Below are 22,314 nucleotides of genomic sequence, written 5' to 3'. Positions count from 1 at the left end.
CGGGGAGAGTCTGATAGGCACGGACGGGGAGAGGGATCTTGGGGTGATAGTATCTGAGGACCTGAAGGCGACGAAACAGTGCGACAAGGCGGTGGCAGTAGCGAGAAGATTGCTAGGCTGTATAGAGAGAGGAGTGACCAGCAGAAGAAAGGAGGTTTTAATGCCCCTGTATAAGACGTTGGTGAGGCCCCACCTGGAGTATGTGTTCAGTTTTGGAGGCCGTATCTTGCGAAGGATGTTAAAAAAATGGAAGCGGGTGCAAGAAAAGCTACGAGGATGGTATGGGATTTACGTTCCAAGACGTATGAAGAGAGGCTTGCTGACCTGAACATGTACATCCTGGAGGAAAGGAGGAACAGGGGTGATATGATACAGACATTCAAATATTTGAAAGGTATTAATCCGCAAACGAATCTTTTCCGGAGATGGAAGGCGGTTAGAACGAGAGGACATGAAATGAGATTGAAGGGGGGCAGACTCAGGAAAGATGTCAGGAAGTATTTTTTCACAGAGAGGGTGGTGGACGCTAGGAATGCCCTCCGCGGGAGGTGGTGGAGATGAAAACGGTAACGAGTCAAACATGCGTGGGATATGCATAGAGGAATCCTGTGCAGAAGGAATGGATCCTCAGAAGCTTAGCTGAAATTGGGTGGCGGAGCAGTTGGGGGAAGAGGGGGTGGTGGTTGGGGAGGCGAGGATAGGGGAGGGCAGACTTATATGGTCTGTAACAGAGCCGGTGATGGGAGGCAGGACTGGTGGTTGGGAGGCGGGAAATACTGCTGGGCAGACTTATGGTCTGTGCCCTGAAAAGGACAGGTACAAATTCAAGGTAAGGTATACACATATGAGTTTGTCATGGGCAGACTGGATGGACCATGCAGGTCTTTTTCTGCAGTCATCTACTATGTTACTATGTAACCTGCTGAAATCCATACAGATGACAGCCCCACAGAGAGGAAGACAGAGCCATGCCTAGGGCACAGCAGTCCAGTAGAACATCACTGGCTTTCCTTCTACCAGTTAGACTCTGAAAAATTCAGATCTACACTGAGCAAATTTGACCTAGTAAGGCATCAGAGTGATGTTAAAGAACATACTAGGCACAGGATTCTTTCCCAAAGAGATCGGAGGCATTGTTCTGTCTCCTCTCCTAGGAAGTCCGGGCGCAGTCCTTAGATAGTTATTGGGTTTCCTCCAGCACAGATCAGTTCAAGTAAAATGACAGCACTCATTATCCCATAAGGATCTCCCTTATCCCCCATTCTCTTCTACCTAAGAGATATAAGGGAAGTCCTGACCCTGTACGGGATCAAATACTTATCGTATGCAGACATCATCATTCTTCTCTTCCCATGGTCTAACTTACACTCCGTGTACGCATTGATGAATGAAATCTTCAATTCACTTTTTTCATGGTTCTGTGAAAGAAGCCTGAAGATGAACCCAGATAAAATCAACATCCTGTGGTTAAGTAAGAACACTCGCGCTCCACCAACTTTTCTGCCTAAGTTAGCAGGATCCATGATCACTTTAAAACAAGAAATAAATCTGTCAGGTTCTCAGGTTCAGAGCCCGCGGGGTCGGGCTCTGGAGCAAACGTGAGCCCTTGGGCTGCTGCCGAGGAGCGGCAGCAGCAGGCAGAAACCCCCAACCAACACTGGGCAAGCACACCGGCACCGGCAAGGACTGCAGGCACCGCCCAGCGAGCCGGAACACAAGAACTGGAATCCCCTGGACTGGAGGACACAGGACTGGAACACACACGGGACCGGGAGCACACCGGACTGGAACACACACCAGACTGGAACACACACCAGACTGGAACACACACCAGACCGGAACACACTGGATTGGAACACACCGGACTGGTCCGTACAGCTTCACCTGCACTTAGCCACTGCCCCCCCAGGGTTGAGCCCTTGGGTTCGAGTGGCCGGCAGGACTTACCGGATGACACAGGGACCAGGACTGGAAACAGAAGTACTCCCTAAATCCTAACTGACCTAAGTGCTCCCAAGCCCTAAACCAACAGAAGTGTTCCTAACAGTAAACTAACAAAAGGACTTCCTAAGCCCTATACTAATAGGAATGCCCCTAGGCACTGACGTAACAGGAGTGCTCACAGCACCAAAAGGAAAAGCAGGGGAGTTACAAGGGAAACGCAGGGAAACTAAACACATAAGCTAATAAAGGTGCTTCCAAAACACCAAGCTACAGCAGCTCTACAACTCTAAACTAACTAAGGTGCCCCCATGCACCAAACAACCAGAAGAGCTCCTAGCACTAAAAGGGAAGACAGGGGAGCCAAAAGGGAAAAACAGGGAAGCTAAACACGTAAGCCAAAAGTGCTTCCAAAGCACCAAACACAAACAGCAAAGACTGCACTGCTCCCAACAGCACAAGCACCAGAAGTACTTCTAACAGCCAAATCTGCAGTGTTCCTAACACCACCAAACCCTGAAGTACTTCTATCAGCAACAGAGCTTCCAAAGCCCTACACACAGTAATGCTACCAAAGTACCAAGAGGGAAAAGCGGGGGAACCACAAGGGAAAAGCAGGAAAGCTAAACACACAGTCACAAGTGCACACTGCACTAACACTAACCTGGACCTAAAGCAAGTAGCAAAAAGCAAACGTTGCAAAGGCCCTGAAGGGAAGAACACCACTTCCTTATCAAGGCCCTCTCTGATGATGTCACCACTCCCTAGACCCAGGCAGACAGCACACAGAAACCCAGATGAGGCCCAACCCACATCAGGCAGCACCGTGAAGCACTTGAAGCCAGTACACCCAAAGAGAGGTAGAGCTAACTCAGTCCTACACACACAGCTGTAGTAAAGTAGAAACAATTAGAGTCATGCTGCTGGAAGCTGCCAGCATAGAGAGAGAGAGAGCTAGCTCAGAACGGACAGACAAAAGAAACAGAAGCCAGCTAAGAAGCTGACCCCCAGGAAAAAGGTAAGTTGAGAGGGTTCCATATCATCATGCTGATCATCCATAGACTGGTGGGTTGTGTCCATCTACCAGCAGGTGGAGATAGAGAGCAATCCTTTTGCCTCCCTATATGTGTCATGTGCTGCCGGAAACTCCCCAGTATGTTCTCTATCTCAGCAGGTGGTGGTCACACACAGCAGCAGCTCTGGCTAGGTCTCCAAGCCTAATCTTTAGATTTTGTTGAGTACCTGGGGTTGAGGGCTCTTCTTGAGCAAGTGCAAAACCTGGTGGTGCCGGGTCCCTCCTTTTCTCCCCCCTCCCGCTGGCTCCGTTTAAAAAAAAAAAAATTTTTGACGTCCTTTAAGGGCGTTTATTTCAACATTTATATCAGCGTTTATTGGCAGCTGCTCACTGGACACCAGTTCGTTACAGCTTGGAGCGAGAAAGCAGGTAATTTTACCTTTTATAGCGGGCAGAGGGTTCCCATTCGGTCTCCACGTGGCTTATGGCGTCGGAGGGCGAGGGGCTGCGTAAGATTCGCATCCCCGGACCGTGGTGTGTGCGTCTAGCGGGGATGCGGGGGTTTTCAAAGCCTGAATCGCCTTTGTTGGGCATCAGTTTGGAGTCCGGTCAGTGTCACGGTTCTTCTCCGGTGCGGCGGTTTTTTCCGCCTATAAGCGCCTATCCCCCGCTGCTCGCCCACTCCATGTTGGCCGGCCACTCTGCTCGAACGGCTTCTTCTGGGCCGCCTCGAGCTGGGAGACGTTAATGCTATGGTCGCCCTTGTTCGGGCGACGGCAAGAAAGTGGCGAAAGTTAAGCGCCGTTCTTCCACTCGGCTCCTCGGAGTTTCGCGCCGGACGCCATTTTGGATGCGCCTCATGTTTCTCCTCCGCTCTTGCAAGTGCCGGTTGAGGGTGCGTCGAGGGCCGTGGCCCAGGCGACAGAAGTGCACAGTCTAGGGGGTTTCTCCCCTGAGTTCTTTTTGCTGCTGCATCAGGCTTTTCTTATGATAAACGCTGCCCCGGCTCCCCCCCTGATCAAGGGGCTGAGGCCTCCGGAAGCAAACGCCCTCGGGTGGACTTCCAGGCCCTAGAGGACTCGGTCCCTCTGATGTAGATGAGGCAGCGTATCTGAGTTCTCCCAACGGTCCTTTGGGGATTCCTTGATGAGACGGATTCCCCTCGGATGGAGCGGAGTGAACCCTCTGCAGCACGGATCTTTTGCTCAGAGGATTTGCCCAACCTGTTAGTCGCAGGCCATGAGCATTTTGAAAGAGTTCCTCTCCGGAGGACATCTCTCCCTCAGCCTCTGTTGGCTCTGCCATTATGCGGGGGACTAAGCGCCCGCCTAGAACCTTCCACGTGCCTGATTGCACACCTTGATTTCGGCTCAATGGGATTTCCCAGAAGCGAGCCTTAAAGTGGCTAGGGCTTATGTCCCGCCTCTATCCTCTGCCTGAAGGTGAACAGGAGGCCTTTCTTGGGCCTACCATAGATTCTTTAATCACTGCGGTGGACTAAGGAAAACGGCGTTGCCCGGGTGGAAGTGGCACGGCCCTAAAGGACACCCAAGACAGAGTTTGGAGGCAGCTTTAAAGTCGTCTTCGAGGCGGCTGCTTTAAGTTTTACAGGCCTCAATTTGTGGCTCCTATGTGGCCAGGGCGTGCCGGACGCTTGCGCAGCGGGCTTCCCCCTCGGATCCTTCCTTGAGGTCTGATTGGCCGGCCCTGGAATCGGCTTGGCCTACTTGGCAGGCTGGCTGTATGATGTCTTGAGAGCTCGGCTAAAGGTATGGCTCAGACAGTCTCTGCACGGCGGTGGCTTGGCTGAAGCATTGGTCTGCTGACCACGCCTCTAAGTCTCGCCTGGCTAAGTTGCCTTTTAAAGGCAAGCTGCTCTTTGGGGTTGAGCTGGACAAGATTGTGACCTATCTCGGTACGTCTAAGGGCAAGAGGTTACCGGAGGTCAGGGCTCGGGCCAATGCTGCCCGCCCCGGTTCCTCCAAAGGACGGTTTCAGGAAGCCCGTCGGTATTGCCTGGGCAAGTCGAGCTCCTCTGCCCCCTCTTCCATCAAAAGGAATTTCTCCCCCAAGCAGCATTCCTTTCGCAGAGACCGCCATCCCGGAGGTGCCACCTCCGGTCCTCCCCCAGGGTCTCGTACCCAATGACGGGGCGCTGGTCCATGGCCCAGAGCAGATTGGAGGACGCCTATCCTCGTTTCTGGGCGAGTGGACCAGGGTAACTTCAGACGCTTGAGTGCTGGAAGTCATCAGAGACGGCTACAAGCTAGAGTTCTGCCGACCCTTAAGAATCGGGTTTGTGCACTCTCCCTGCAAGTCTCCGGTCAAGCTGTGGCAGTGCAGCAGACTTTGGACAATCTGATCCGCCTGGGTGCGGTCGTTCCGGTGCCAGAGATCCTCTGGCAAGGGACGTTACTCCATTTCTTTGTGGTTCCTAAGAAAGGAGGTTTTGTCCGGCCTATCCTCGACCTCAAGGGGTCAATCGGGCTTTGGAAGTTCGGCACTTCCGAATGGAGACTCTCTGCTCTGTTATAGCAGCAGTACAGGCAGGGGAGTTCCTGGCATCCTTGGACATCAAGGAAGCTTACTTGCATATTCCCATCTGGCCTCCTCATCAACGCTTTCCACGTTTTGCAGTTCTAAGGACACTCCCAGTTCAGAGCCCTCCCTTTCGGGTTGGCTACTGCTCCGCGGACCTTCTCCAAGTTATGGTGGTCATCACGGCCTTCCTACGCAAGAAAGGAGTACAAGTCCATCCTTATCTGGACGACTGGTTGATCCAAGCCCCCTCTTATGCAGAGTGCGGCAGAGCTTTAGACCGGGTGATTGCTCTTTTGAGCTCCCTGAGGTGGATCATCAACTGGGAGAAAAGCCAGCTGCGCCTGACTCAGTCCCTGGAGTTATCTGGGAGTTCGATTCGACCCCCAAGTGGGCAGAGTGTTCCTGCCAGACAATCGGATTGTCAAGCTTCAGGCTCAGGTGGACAAGTTCCTAGCAGCCTCTTGTCTTCGGGCTCGGGACTATGGGCAGCAGCTGTTGGGCTTTATGATGGCCACGATGGAAGTAGTGCCCTGGGTCAGGGCCCATATGAGACCTATACAGCTCTCTCTGCTGCAGCGATGGACTCCAGCTTCGGAGGATTACACTGTGCGCCTTCCCTTGGATCCAGGGTGCGCAAGGCGCTGAGCTGGTGGCTGAGGCCAGACAAGCCGTCCGCAGGAATGCCTCTTGTGACCCCGGAGTGGGTTTTTCGTCACGGCGGACGCCTCTTTGTGGGGCTGGGGAGCCCACTGCTTGGGAAGGACAGCGCAGGGGCTCTGGTCCCCTGCAGAGGCAGAGTGGTCTATCAACCTCCCGGAACTCGGAGCCATTCGGTTGGCGCCTTTGGAGTTTCTCCCGGGCCTGGCGCTGAAGCCAGTACAGGTCCTGTCGGACAATGCCACGGCTGTGGCCTATGTCAATCACCGGGGAGGTACCAGGAGCGCCCCTCTCGCCAAGGAGGCCATGAAGCTATGCCTGTGGGCGGAAGCAAACCTGGAACAGCTGTCGGCGGCCCACATTGCGGGAGTCATAAATATTGCTCAGGCGTTCTTGGACATCTCGAAGCGCTGGGGCCAGCCGAGCCTAGATTTGATGGCGTCTTCAGCCAATTGCCAAGTGCCGCGCTTTTTCAGCAGAGGACGGGACCCTCGATCTCTGGGAGTAGATGTTCTCCCACAGTGGCCGACACAGGAGCTCCTCTTTGTGTTCCTGCCTTGGCGCATGTTGGGCAGGGTGCTAGGCCGGGTGGCAAAGCATCCGGGCCGGATAATCCTGGTGAGTCCGGATTGGCCCAGACGTCCCTGGTATGCGGACTTAATCAGGCTCTCAGTGGACGGACCTCTGCAGATGCCAGCGGAGCGGGGCCTGTTGCATCAGGGTCCCGTGGTGATGGAGAATTCCTTCCCCTTTGGTCTTACGGCCTGGCTATTGAGCGGCAGCGTCGGAGCAAGCAGAGCTTCTCAGACAAGGTCATCGCCACTATGCTCAGAGCGAGGAAGCGCTCTACTTCTACTGATTACGCCAGGGTTTGGCGTACCTTTGCATCGTGGTGTGAGGCAGGCTCACTTTCTCCCTTCACTGCTCCAATTTCATCAGTGTTGGCGTTCCTGCAAGAAGGTCTGGAAAAAGGCCTGTCGCTCAGTTCCCTTAAGGTCCAGGTAGCGGCTCTTGCTTGCTTCAGGGGTCACCTGAAGGGTGTTTCCCTGGCATTGCAGCCAGATGTGGTGCGCTTTCTCAAGAGAGTTATTCACCTGCGCCCTCCTCTGCACGCAGTGGTACCTGCGTGGAATCTCAATCTGGTGCTAAGAGCCTTGCAGAAGCTGCCTTGTGAACCCTTGTCGAGGGCATCTCTGAAAGAATTGATATTGAAAGCAGTCTTTTGGTGGCTATCGCTTCAGCCAGAAGAGTTTCCGAGCTCCAGGCGCTATCATGTCGAGAGCCCTTTCTGCAGTTCACTGAGGCAGGACTGTCTATTCGCACAGTGCCTTCCTTCCTGCCCAAGATTGGTCCTCACTTCCATGTGAATCAGCAGCTCTGTCTACCCTCCTTTTGTAGGGAGGACTACCCAGAGGAGTACTCTGCTCTCAAATATTTAGATGTGAGACGAGTCATCGTCAGATACTTGGAAGTGACCAATGATTCCGGAAGTCGGATCATCTGTTTGTGCTGTTCGCAGGTCCTCGTAAGGGTCTGCAGGCTGCCAAGCCTGCAGTGGCACGATGGGTCAAGCAACCCATTGCAGCGGCTTATGTGGCCGCAGGGAAGGTGCCGCCTATCCAGCTGAAGGCTCACTCCACTAGAGTACAGGCGGCCTCGATGGCAGAGGCCGAGTCCGTCTCCTTGGAAGAGATTTGTAGGGCGGCAACTTGGGCATCGGCTCATACCTTCTCCAGACATTACCGCTTGACTGTGGCTGCTCGGGCGGAGGCCCGGTTTGGAGCTTCAGTGTTGTGGTCAGGGATTTCTGTGTCCCGCCCTGGGTGAGTACTACTTCGGTACATCCCACCAGTCTATGGATTGATCAGCATGATGATATGGAAGGTAAAATTATGTATCATACCTGATAATTTTCTTTCCATTAATCATAGCTGATCAATCCATAGCCCCTCCCAGATATCTGTACTGTTTATATTCTGGTTGCATTTCAGGTTCAAGTTTAGTCTTCAGTTCCTGTTCAGGAGGACTTCGTGTTCAAGTTTTTTCAATTGGATTCTTCAGAAGTTGAGACGATTTTATGTTACAGTGAGCTGCTGCATTCCTCTTCCCCCGCCCCCCCCCCCGTTTTACGGGGCTGGATTGATACCTAAATTCTGCCAGCGCTCCCTCCCGCTTCGTGCGGCTGTAGGGCAGCTTTGTACCCCTCCCGCTTCGGCGGTGTTAGGGTCAGTCAGCGCCTCCCGCGGTTGCGGTTGCAGGATAAGCCAGATCCCCCCGCATCGGCGGGTGTGGTGTCCCTCCCCCGCTCCGCGGGGATGAGCTGGATGGATTCCCCTCCCCCACTTGTGTGGGGATGAGCTGGGTTAATTCCCCTCCCCCGTTTCGGCGGTGGTGAGCTGGGCAGAGTGTCCCTTTGTGGGTGTAATTCTCTAAGTGCTGAGTCCTGCGGATGGAGCTTTGATATCGACATACTGAGGAGTTTCCGGCAGCACATGACCACATATATAGGGAGGCAAAAGGATTGCTCTCTATCTCCACCAGATGGTAGATGGACACAACCCACCAGTCTATGGATTGATCAGCTATGATTAATGGAAAGAAAATTATCAGGTATGATACATAATTTTACCTTCTGACCACAATCATAACAAAATCTAGGTGTCTGGATAGATTCTTACCTTACCATGTCCACCCAAATAAACACTAGTAGTACTCAAATGCTTCTACAAGCTGAAACTTCTCCACCATATTAAACATTTTCTGGATACAAAATACTTCCAGATTGTGGTCCAAGCACTAGTTATATCAGTCTTTGACCTCTGCAATATAATGTATCTAGGTCTCCCAGATAAATCACTATGGAAGTTGCAGATTGTTCAAAATGCTGCAGCCACACTAATAGGAGGAGGCTGCTGGATTGATCATACCACCCCATTCCTGTGCAAACCATACTGGTTTCCTCTGCAAGGCAAGGGTTGAATTCAAACTGCTCACTTATCTTTAAATGCCTTTACAGAATAGCCTCACAATACCTACAAAAGTTCATACAAATATACTAACCCAAAAGAGCACTTATTTCCTTTAGACATCAGACTGGTACCTCCTAACAACCAAATCTGCTGCCTTAAAAGAACAACCAATACAACAATGATGGACAAAGATGCAGAACTATGGAAATCATTACCAATAAAGATTAGACAGATCCCAAACTATCTGAGCTTCCATAGGAAATTGAAAAACGGGCTTTTTTTTTTTTTTTTACAAATACTATGGACCACAAACTAACTGAACTTAGTGACCACTCAACTCTCTGCATACTCCAAGGGGCTACAAAGGAAGATGAGCAAAATGCTCCACAGGGATACAAAGGAAGTAGAGCAATGACGCAGACAATTCTGTACTACCAAAAGTCATTTCATTAATTTGTTTTCTCTTTTTAGTTACCAAATGCTTCTTGGACCTGGCACATACACAAATGTAACAAAGTTCTCTTCTGTTTAATGTAAGAACAATCCTCCTCTTGTTTCAATATAACGATTTTTAGAGGTTTCTTTTTTTCATTTTCAAGCTCTTCCCAATCTGGATTTGTTCAATTTAAAGGCTAGGCAGACTATAAATGCCTAAATTAAATTCAAATTTGTTTTTGTTATAACTTTTGTTTTAGGTGTATTGTACACCACTTTGAGCAATTTTTGAGTATCAGAAAGATAGTCTTAAAATAAAGTAAAATATTTAAATGGAGCGTGCTGCTCAGCTTCTAGGGAGTTGTACATTTTCTTTCTATTGTTAAATTGTATATTTTATAGTGATTAAAATCAGTTCATATGCACAAGAAGTATGTGGCACCCTTTGTGGACTAAACAGTGTTCCAAACCTTTATTGCAAACTTACTGAGTTTCTTGTTACAGTATGAGGATTATTCAAAACCTATCTATGTGAGTCCATATAAATCCCTTGTTCAGGAAGCAGCATTTAGATAAGTGTTCACCCTTTATTGTACGTTTTATGTGGCTATATTTTGACTATGCTGGAACAGTCCCTAGACCTATAGAGATTGTGCGGGCTGTCTGCTGTTATTTAGCAGCACTTAACCAGATAGTGCTGCTGAATATCAGCACTAATCGTGAAACCTGAAGGTGGTTTTCTGGGCAGTCCAGGGTCAGAGTCAGCACTTTTCCAATTAAGTGTCAATATTTGGCACTTAACCACATAAAATGCAGTCCTTAACTGGATAAGTAATAGCTGCCCACGCATATCTGGATATTCAGTGCTGGTTCCTGGCCATTGCCTGGCATTGAATATCCGGGCATATCACCAGTGGCAGCCATGAAAACTAGAGCTTATGATTTGCCGAAGAATATAAGTTTCTTTGTGGTGTTTTCCTTCAGGTTACTGGGGAGGTGACAGACTCCTTGGGGAAAGTGCGTTATGTACTGCTGGGGACCTGGGATGAGAAGATGGACAGTTTTCAGGTAATACAAGGGAGCAGCAACACAGAGAACAATGCAGAAGTGCGAATGGAGGAAAACCGTGTCATGTTATGGAAAAGAAATCCACTTCCGTGAGTATCTGGGGGTAATAGCTCAAGCACATTCCAGCATCTATTTATACAGAAAGTACTGAAACATATTCTGATTATGCTATCTTATTTTTATTTATGCATTTCCTCTTCCTTTTCCTCTCTTCCTGTTCATCTCTATACTCCACTTCCATTCCTTTCATCTCTCTGTTTCTGCCTCTTTCATTACTCTATTTCCTGTGTCATTGTCTCTGCTTTTCCTTTACTTTCTTTTTTTTTCTCTCTGCCTCTCTCCACAAAGCCTCACGATTTTGGGGGGGTTTTCTCCCCCTCCCATTACTATCACAGGAAGAATGCAGAGAACATGTATTACTTCTCAGATCTGGCCTTAACACTCAATGCGCCAGAAGAAGGTGTTGCACCCACTGACAGCCGATTACGTCCTGATCAGAGGCTAATGGAGAATGGTCGCTGGGATGAAGCCAATGCTGAGAAGCAACGACTAGAAGAGAAGCAACGAATTGTCCGCAGAAGAAGAGAAGCTGAGGCTGCAAAAGCAGCTGGGGAGGATGGTAAGACGCTAATGTTGAGTAGGAAAGCATAAAGATAGTAAAAAGCTACTGCCAACACTATGCAAGGGTCAGAAAATAGTACAGATCCAGTGTCACAATTGATCATTAGGAACAGGCAGTGGTCTGGGCAGGGTCTTCCCATGTTCCAGGTTTAGAAGATTTCCTATGAGTGTCACTTGGAGGGTCTAGATTATCCACAGACCTTGTGCTCACTGAAGGTCCCTGTAAAGACCTGTGCAGGTAGGTTGGAGGTTATTTCCTATAGTGGGAAAGGGTGGGGTATGTGAATTTCTTGTATGAGCACAAGAAGTGTGTGAGATCTGCAGTGGTTGAGTTTGAATCAGTCCAGGAAGTTGGGGTATTTGGTGGGATGGGGAAAAGAAGCTTCCCCCTGGAGTTCTGTATCTGGAAGTGATTTCCACACAGCAATGGAGGGAACAGAGGGGTATCATCTCTCCCTGGGGAATGTTTGTCTGCAGTGGGAATGGTAAGAATTGTTCCCTGAAGCCTGCAGTGGCCCCACTCAAGAGGGGTTGGGTTTATTGGGGAGATTTGGTGGGGGGGGGGGGGGGGGGGGCAGTGGTGTGGAAAGTGTGTAAAAAAAAAATGTTTGGTATAGTTTGGAGAATAACATGCTGTGAGCCCACTGGGGCACAATATGTTTTCAGTTCCAAGATCTGTCTAGTGTAGTGGATCAATGTTTGGAAGCCTGCTGCAGGGGCTCCCTCTGCACCTTTAGTTTTTTTTCTGTCACTCATTGACCAAAATGAAAAAAAGGATGGAACTCCTCTCGTATGAGGAAAGGCTAAAGATATTAGGGCTCTTCAGCTTGGAAAGAGAAGGATGAGGGGAGATATGATTCAGGTCTACAAAATCCTGAGTGGTGTAGAATGAGTAGAAGTAAATCGATGTTTTTACTCATTCCAAAAGTACAAAGACTAGGGGACACTCAAGGAAGTTACATGGAAATACTTTTAAAACAAATAGGAGGAAATATTTTTTCACTCAACGAATAGTTAAGTTCTGGAACTCTTTGCTGGAGGATGCTGTAATCTTAAATGGCTGCGGGGGGGGGGGGGGGGGGGGGGGGGGTGAATGTGTGGGTGACACTTGGACGGCTACTCCGGCTGTGAAGAAGTAAGGCCAGTGCCAGGCAGACTTTGTAAGTCTGTGTCTGTATATGGCAATCCAGTGTAGGATAAGCTAGAAAGGGCTTCAGTGGCAGCTTCAGTAGTTGGAAACGAGGACAGTGCTGGGCAGACTTTTACAGTCTTGGTTCTGCAAATGAGAAGATGGATTTGGATAGGCTGGAGTGAACTTTAATGGCAACTCCAGTAGGAACATAAGGACAGAGCAGGCAGACTTCTACGGTCTATGTCCCAGAAACGCCAAAGGAACGACTTGTGATAAAATATATAATATCACATTCATTGTTGATTTAATCATGAATTGATAATGAGTGTGACTGTTAGACTGGATGGACCATTCAGGTCTTTATCTGCTGTCATATACTATGTTGCTATTAGCAACTTGATTAAGAAATCACCAATAATAAGATGCAGGCAGCAGTCAAGCAGCAAGATGGGGCTATCCAGTCTTTTGCACTGAGTGGCATGTTTGATTATCTCCCAGTTGGTGAGAAGTCATGTGTGTGTACTCGTTGCAAAGAGCACCCAGCACTCAAGGAACGGGTCCGATCTCTGGAGGTTAGAATTAGGAGACTTAGAGGAGCTGAGGCAGATGGAAAGGTTTATAGTACAGAAGTCCCACTTCCAATCTGGCAACCTGTGTGCTGCCATGGAGGAGAAAGGTCTCCTGAAGGGAGAGCATCACCCTAGAGAGGCAGAAAGTGATCCTGAAGCCAGGACTTCCCTCAAGGGGATGCAATATCCTCTCGCACCAAGGATGTGGCTCCAGGAGCAAAATACCTCCTTTTGGCAACAACACTTGCAACCTAGCAGCTGGTGGGAAGGGTTAGGATGGCCGTTTTAGTTGAAGATTCAGTCATTAGGCATTGTAGGTAGCTGGATGACTGCTGGACATGAGGATTGCTTGGTCACTTGCCTGCCTGGTGCAAAGGTTGGGGACATCATGTGGCACCTAGATAATATTTTAGACAGTGCTGGGGAGGAGCCTGCTGTCTTTGTACAAGTGGGTACCAATGACATAGGAATATGTGGGAGGGAGGCTCCGGAAGCCGAATATATGCTCTTAGGTAGAAACTGAAATCCAGAACCTCTAAAGTAGCATTTTCAGACATGCTCCCCATTCCTCACACAGGACCCAATAGACAGGCAGAACTCTGGGGTCTAAATGCATGGATGAGGCGATGGTGCAGGGAGGAGGGTTTTAGATTTGTTAGGAACTGGGCTACATTCTGAGGAAGAGAGGGAGCATATTCCAGAAAAATGGGCTCCACCTTAACCTGGGTGGAACCAAGCTGCTGGCATCAACGTTTAAAAAGGAGATAGAGCAGTTTTTAAACTAGAAACTGAAGGAGGGCCAACAGTTCAAAAGCGCATGGTTCGGAACAAGGTATCTTTAAAATATATCACCAAAACAGGGGAAGATAGGGCGTCCTGATACTGAGGTTGCAGTAGGGACCATAGTAGACCAGTGGGCTCATTTTCGAAAGCGAAGGATGTCCCTCGTTCGACATAAAATGGAAGATGGACGTCCTTCTCCCAGAGAAGTCCAAATTGGTATAATCGAAGCCCGATTTTGGATGTCTCCAACTTCAGTCCGTCGCAAGGACATCCAAATTTCAAGGGGGCGTGTCGGAGGCAGGACTTGGGTGTGCCCAACACGTGGACGTCTTTGACCCATAATCAAAAAAACAAGGACGTCCCTGACGAACACTTGGACGTTTTCACCCGGACGTATTTTTATTACGAAAAAGGCACAAACAGGGGCTCGAAATGACCAGGTGACCACCAGAGGGAATCGGGGATGACCTCCCATTACTCCCCCAGTGGTCACTAACCCCCTCCCGCCCTCAAAAAAACAATCTTTCAAAATGTGCCAGCCTCAGATGTCATACTGCGATCTATGATAGCACATGCAGGTCCCTGGAGCAGTTTTAGTGGGTACTGCAGTGCACTTCAGACAGGCGGATCAAGGCCCATACCCCCCATACCTGTTACATTTGTGGAAGAAACAGCGAGCTCTCCAAAACCCACCATAAACCCACTGTACCCATATATAGGTGCCCCTCTTCACCCGTAAGGGCCATGGTAGTGGTGTACAGTTGTGGGTAGTGGGGTTTGGGGGGCTCAGCACACAAGGTAAGGGAGTTATGTTCCTGAGAGCATTTTATGAAGTTCACTGCAGTGCCCCCTAGGGTGCCCGGTTGGTGTCCTGGCATGTCAGGGGGACCAGTGCACTACAAATGATGGCTCGTCCCACCACCAAATGGCTTGAATTTGGACATTGTTGACATGGACGTCTTTGGTTTCGAGAATCGCTGAAAGTCAGAAATGTCCATGTCTAGGGACATCCAAATCTAGGGACATCCAAATTTAAGGATTTGGACATCTCTGGCGGTATTTTCGAAATGAAAGATGGACATCCATCTTTTTTCGAAAATATGGTTTTCCCGCCCCTGGATGTGGACATTTTGCAAGGACGTCCAAATCGCAACTTGGACGTTTCTTTCGAAAATGCCCCTCCATGTGTCTTTAAAGAGCAGACAGATTTTCAAGATTGGAAATTATCACTGCCAACTGCTGAACAAGTTGTAAATAGAAACAACAAACATTGTTTGAAATGTCTGTATGCAAATAACATAATCCTAAGAAATAAGATGAGAGAGTTTAGAATATTTTGCACTAAATGAAAAGATGGATGTAATAGGCATCTCAGAGACCTAGTGGAAGGAAGATAACCAGTGGGACACTGTCTTACCAGGGTACAAATTATATTGCAGTGATAAGAGTGGATCAGCCATAACCATAGGGAGGTCCATTTTCAAAGGAATTCAGCCAGCTAGATCCAAGCCTTTGACGACTGACTGGACTTACCCAATAAGTTACGCTACCTGAATTTCACAGGCTGCTCAAGTAATATAACAGTTACAGCTACAGTTTATTAAATTTGATGATACGTTGAAGCCCTCTGCTGAATGTGCGGCGGTGGCTAGGAAAGCAAATAGAATGTAAGTTGTTCAGTTTTGGAGGCTGTATCTTGCGAAGGATGTAAAAAGAATTGAAGCAATGCAAAGAAAAGCTACGAGAATGGTATGGGATTTGTGTTACAAGACATATGAGGAGAGACTTGCTGACCTGAACATGTATACTCTGGAGGAATGGAGAAACAGGGGTGATATGATACAGACGTTCAAATATTTGAAGGTATTAATCCGCAAACGAACCTTTTCCGCAGATGGGAAGAGGCGGTAGAACAGAGGACATGAAATGAGATTGAAGGGGGGCAGACTCAAGAAAAATGTCAGGAAATATTTTTTCACGGAGAGAGTAGTGGATGCTTGGAATGCCCTCCCGCAGGAGGTGGTGGAAATGAAAACGGTAACTGAATTCAAACATGCGTGGGATAAACATAAAGGAATCCTGTTCAGAAGGAATGGATTCTCAGGAGCTTAGCCGAGATTGGGTGGCAAGAGCCAGTAGCGGGAGGCGGGGATAGTGCTGGGCAGACTTCTACGGTCTGTGCTAGAGCCGGTGGTGGGAGGCGGGGATACTGCTGGGCAGACTTATACGGTCTGTGCCAGAGCTGGTAGTGGGAGGCGGGGATAGTGCTGGGCAGACTTCTACGGTCTGTGCCAGAGCCGGTGGTGGGAGGCGGGGCGGAGATAGTGCTGGGCAGCCTTATACGGTCTGTGCCCTGAAAAAGACAGGTACAAATCAAGGTAAGGTATACACAAAATGTGGCACATATGAGTTATCTTGTTGGGCAGACTGGATGGACCGTTCAGGTCTTTTTCTGCTGTCATCTACTATGTTACTATGAATTGGTGGAGGGGGTAGCATTATACAGTAAGGAGGGCCTTGAATTGAGTAAACTAAAAATTCTGCAGGACACAAAACACATCTTGGAATCCCTATAGATAGAAATTCTGTGTGTAAAAGGGAACAGATGCTCCTCTTTTTTTTTCTCACCGTTCTTCTCATTTTTTAAAGTTAAATGCTAACATATTGGATACCCTGTGTATAAATTACTCCAAAGCTAATATCAGATCTGATCATATTATGATCACTGTTACCAAGCGGGACCCATCACCATTACATCCCGCACCAGATCATGTGCTCCACTATGGACTAGGTCTAGAATTTTTCCTTCTCTTGTTGGCTCCTGTACCAGCTGCTCCATGAAGCAGTCCTTGATTTCGTCAAGGAATTTTACCTCCATAGCATACCCCGATGTTACATTTACCCAGTCAATATCTGGGTAATTGAAATCACCCATTATTATTGTATTGCCCAGTTTGTTAGCCTCCCTAATTTCCGATAACATTTCTACATCTGTCTGTTCAACCTGGCCAGGTGGACAGTAGTACAATCCTATCAGTCTCCTTCATGGAATTTCAATCCATAGGGATTCCGAGATGATAAGGAAAGCTAAGAGGGACTTCGAAAAAAAGATTGCGTTGGAGGCAAAAACACATAGTAAAAACTTTTTTAGGTATATTAGAAACAGGAAGCCTGCAAAAGAATCAGTTGGACCGCTAGATGACCGAGGAGTAAAAGCAGCGATCAGGGAAGACAAAGCCGTAGTGGAGAAATTAAATGAATGCTTTGCTTCGGTCTTCACCGAGGAAGATTTTGGGTGGGATATCGGTGCCGGAAATGGTATTCGAAGCTGACGAGTCAGAGAAACTTAATGAATTCTCTGTAAACCTGGAGGATGTAATGGGGCAGTTCTACAAACTCAAGAGTAGCAAATCTTCTGGACCGGATGGTATTCATCCCAGAGTACTGATAGAACTGAAAAATGAGCTTGCGGAGCTATTGTTAGAAATATGTAATTTATCCTTAAAATCGAGCGGGGTACTGGAAGATTGGAGGGTGGCCAATGTAACACCGATTTTTTTTTTTTTTTTTTTAAAGGTTCCAGAGGAGATCTGGGAAATTATAGACTGGTGAGTCTGACGTCGGTTTTGGGCAAAATGGTAGACTATTATAAAGAACAGAATTACAGAGCATATTCAAAAGCATGGATTAATGAAACACAGTCAACATGGATTTAGTGAAGGGAAATCTTGCCTCACCAATCTACTATATTTCTTTGAAGGGGTGAACAAACGTGGATAAAGGGGAGCTGGTTGATATTGTGTATCTGGATTTTCAGAAGGCGTTTGACAAAGTACCTCATGAAAGACTCCAGAGGAAATTGGAGAGTCATGGGATAGGAGGTAGTGTTCTATTATGGATTAAAAACTGGTTAAAAGATAGAAACAGAGTGTAGGGTTAAATGGTCAGTATTCTCAATGGAGAAGGGTAGTTAGTGGGGTTCCCCAGGGTTCTGTGCTGGGACCGCTGCTTTTTAACATATTTATAAATGACCTAGAGATGGGAGTAACTAGTGAGGTAATTACATTTGCTGATGACACAAAGTTATTCAAAGTTGTTAAATCGCGGGAGGATTGTGAAAAATTATAAGCGGACCTTACGAGACTGGGAGATTGGGCGTCTAAATGGCAGATGATGTTTAATGTGAGCAAGGGCAAAGTGTTGCATGGGGGAAAGAGGAACCCGAATTATAGCTATGTCATGCAAGGTTCCACGTTATGGGTCACGGACCAAGAAAGGGATCTAGGTGTCGTCATTGATGATACGTTGAAACCTGCTAAGTGTGCTGCGGTGGCTAAGAAAGCAAATAGAATGTTAGCTATTATTAGAAAAGGAATGGAAAACAAAAATGAGGATGTTATAATGCCTTTGTATCGCTCCATGGTGTGACCGCACCTCGAATATTGTGTTCAATTCTGGTCGACGCATCTCAAAAAAGATATAGTGGAATTAGAAAAGGTGCAGAGAAGGGTGACAAAAATGATAAAGGGGATGGGACGACTTCCCTATGAGGAAAGGCGAAAGCGGCTAGGGCTCTTCAGCTTGGAGTAAAGGCGGCTGAGGGGAGATATGATAGAGGTCTATAAAATAATGAGTGGAGTTGAATGGGTAGATGTGAAGCATCTGTTCGTGCTTTCCACAAATACTAGGACTAGGGGGTATGCGATGAAGCTACAATGTAGTAAATTTAAAACAAATCAGAGAAAATTTTTCTTCACTCAACGTGTAATTAAATCTGGGTTTCGTTGCCAGAGAATGTGGTAAAGGTGGTTAGCTTAGCGGAGTTTAAAAAAGGTTTGGATGGTTTCCTAAAGGAAAAGTCCATAGAACGTTATTAAATGGACTTGTGGAAAATCCACTATTTCTGGGATAAGCAGTATAAAATGTTTTGTACATTTTGGGGATCTTGCCGGGTATCTGTGACCTGGATTGGCCACTGTTGAAAACAGGATGCTGGGCTCGATGGACCTTTGGTCTTTCCCAGTATGGCAGTACTTTATGTACTTATGATTCAAGGCCCTCCTTAACGTACAATGCTACCCCTCCACCAATTTGATGCACCCTATCACTACGATATAATTTGTACCCTGGTATGATGGTGTCCCACTGGTTATCCTCCTTCCACCAGGTTTCAGAGATGCCTATTATATCTAATTTTTTATTTAGTGCAATATATTCTAACTCTACCATCTTTTTTCTTAGGCTTCTGGCATTCGCACATAGATATTTCACCTATGTTTGTTGTTCCTATTTACTTCATGCTCAGTATTTGACAGTATTAATTTGCAATCTTTTGTTTGAGTTTTATTTTTATTTAAGGACACCTGATCTACTATGGTCTCTCTTGCAACCTCACTCTCGGGATTCCCTATCTTCCCTGTTTTGGTGATATCTTTGAAAGATACCTTATTCCGAACCATGCACTTTTGAACAACTGTCGGCCTTCGCTCAGTTTATAATTTAAAAGCTGTTCTATCTCCTTTTTAAATGCTGATGCCAGCAGCCTGGTCCCACCCTGGTTAAGGTCGAGCCCATCCTTTTGGAATAGGCTCCCTCTTCCCCAGAATGTTGCCCAGTTCCTAACAAATCTAAAACCCTCCTCCCTGCACCATCATCTCATCCACGCATTGAGACTCCAGAGCTACCTGTCTCTTGGGTGCTGCTTGTGGAACGGGTAGCATTTCAGAAAATGCTACCCTAGAGGTTCTGGATTTGAGCTTTCTACCTAAGAGCCTAAATGTGGCTTCCAGAACCTCTCTCCCACATATTCCTATGTCATCGGTACCCACATATACCAAGACAGCCAGTTCCTCCCCAGCACTATTTAAAATTCTGTCTAGGTGGCATGTGAGGTCCGCCACCTTCATACCAGGCAGGCAAGTGACCAGGCGATCCTCACGTCCACCCAGCTATCTACATGCCTAATGATCGAATCACCAACTACAACAGCCGTCCTAACCCTTCCCACCTGGGCTGTAGCTCCTGGAGACACATCCTTGGTGCGAGAGGATATTGCATTCCCTGGTGTGCTGGTCCTGTCTACAGGATTACTTCCAGCTGCATGAGGGTGATGCTGTCCTTTTAGAAGGCCTCCCTCCTCCAATGCAGCACAGGGGCTGCCAGAGTGGAGGTGGGACTTCTCTACAACGTCCGTGTAGGCCTTCTCTATGTACCTCTCTGTCTCCTTCAGCTCCTCCAAGTCTGCTACTCTAGCCTCAAGAGAATGGACTCGTTCTCTGAGAGCTAGGAGCTCTTTGCATTGAGCACACATATATGACATCTCTCCAAATGGGAGATAATCATACATGTGACACTCAGTGCAAAAGACTGGATAGCACCCCTGTCACCAAGCTAATAAACTTACCAATCCAGATCACAAACAGATCAGCAAGATCCTACCTTACCCTCCACTTCCCATCATTTCAAGACATGAAATACAAATGAACTCTAATGAAATGAGCCCTATAACATTCTTTCTATACATGATGATTTTATACACTATGTTTCCATATTCTTATGTAATTACCAATTGTATTTTTTATTTATTGCATTTGTATCCCACATTTTCTGTCATGACGATACCATGGCAGAGCAATGTAAGCCACATTGAGCCTGCAAATGTGTGGGAAAATGTGGGATACAAATGCAATAAATAAACTCTTGCTACCAGCTTTTTCTATATCTTCACCAAAACATGGAATACACTCCAAAAGGACCTAAAAATGAAAGACAACTATCTAACCTTTCGAAAACACCTAAAGATCCACCTATTCAGAAAACATATCCTTGCTGAACCAACCTAACCATCCAGCGGACCAATCTTATTCTACCACAGATTCGACAGTTTCAGATGGGAAAGGCACAAGCTTCACAACCAGCCCGCACCAAACACTTAATACTCCAATACTTCAAATACCCTGTGTACTATGTACCCTCTGCTCACTGGAACTTGAAACCTGCCAGACCACTAGACTGTGTTGTGATTCTGTCGACTCATTTTTGTAACTTTCTAACAATAGTCATGTAATCCCCACTGAATCTCCTATGTGTGTAACCTAGCTGTATACGCTCCGTGATACAACCCCACAGACTCGCACTATTCTTTCGAATGGTTAAGCTGCTCAATACCTTGTAACCACCCCCTTTGTTCCATGTAAGCCACATTGAACCTACCAAAAAGTGGGATAATGCGGGATCAAATGCAGTAAATAAAGTGGAAATCTTGCATCAGTATAAAACTGAGAGGGATGCTTTACAATATGATGATCATCCAGTTTGCATTTTTCAGGACTACGCTCCAGGGTTAATGGATCGGTGGAAGCATTATTAACCTATTTTTGCTGCACTGGCTGAGAAATGCATCTGTCATTTCTTTTTAAAATTTATTTATTTGCAATTTAGCTCGATATACAAGAGAAAGATACAAGAAAAATCAAGAAAACACAATTACAGAATCATATTCTTTCACATAGTAAGTACAAATCCACATCAAGAAGAGAGAAACTGGACTAACCTCTTGAGCAATAAAAAGAAGAAGAAGAAAAATAAAAACACTTCCTGCAGTGAAGAAAAAAAAACATTTAACTTAATCTAATCTGAGACTTGTAGCCCGCACTAGTCCTCGTGCTAAGGGTGGCTTGGGTCTTTTGTTGTTCTCCTTGGCTTGTGGCATATGTCACTTAACTGATTGGTTTGGGGGCATCTCGTACTTTTCCGTGCGGGATGCTGAAGTTCAATTAGGGGAACCCTTCACTTTAGTTACCTTTTGCATTCTCACTCCTTGGATTGGGGCTCACGCTATACCCGTTCTCTTTTTTACATCCCGCTATGTGCAGTCTGGCGGAAAGTGGGTAAGCTTCTTGGTGGGATGCTCAGACAACGCCTTTGTTACCCATAGTTGGGAATACCTGCTTTCCTCCTGGAATGTCGGACATGGCTTTTGCGCACTGGGCTCAGGGGAGTGCTATCTAAGTACATAAGTAATGCCACACTGGGAAAAGACCAAGAGTCCATCGAGCCCAGCATCCTGTCCTATCTATCTTATGCATGTGGTGATGGACTTAGGTCAGATAAAATCCTTTGCTGATCTGTAGGTGGAATACCATCTGGGTGGGAATGCTTTGTTTTAGCATTATCAATTGCGGCACTATGTGGCCTCTTTGCCCACCGAGGCACTTTTGTCGTCCACTCATGAACTTTACACTGAAGCCTATTTGCTGGATGCACAATTAGTTGAAATATTATCATAAACACTTGCAGGACCAAGTTCTGTGTGCCAATGGAATGAGGACCTGGGAATTACCCTTACTGAAGAGCAATTTAAACATGGTTTGGTGAATAGAGGAGCTCTCACTTATAACATTCTGCATGATGAGCTGCAGTTTAAGCTTTTGCTGTATTTGTATGTTTCCACACACAGGGTCTACTTAGCTAATTTATGCCCTGATGATGTGTGTTTGAAATGTTTGCAGACTTCAGCTATCCTGGGTCAGCCTCTTGGGGGGGTAATTACCTTGCATGTCTCTCTGCTCTGGAACTGGAGGT

The 22,314-nt window shown here is 47.2% G+C and overlaps 1 protein-coding gene across 1 annotated transcript in view; it reads left to right on the top strand.

The window, feature by feature from the left end:
- The window catches only part of LOC115481419 (oxysterol-binding protein 1-like), a 194,445-nt gene that overhangs the window by 162,876 nt on the left and 9,255 nt on the right, over positions 1 to 22,314 (top strand). The window contains 2 exon segments of the mRNA XM_030220510.1: positions 10,543 to 10,715; positions 11,022 to 11,245. Coding sequence (XP_030076370.1) covers positions 10,543 to 10,715; positions 11,022 to 11,245 — 397 coding nt within the window.

This window comes from Microcaecilia unicolor, chromosome 1 (genome assembly GCF_901765095.1).
Source record: "Microcaecilia unicolor chromosome 1, aMicUni1.1, whole genome shotgun sequence".
NCBI classification, from domain to species: domain Eukaryota; kingdom Metazoa; phylum Chordata; class Amphibia; order Gymnophiona; family Siphonopidae; genus Microcaecilia; species Microcaecilia unicolor.
Note: the sequence above shows the minus strand (reverse complement) of the source record. Positions and strands in the feature narration are given on the sequence as shown.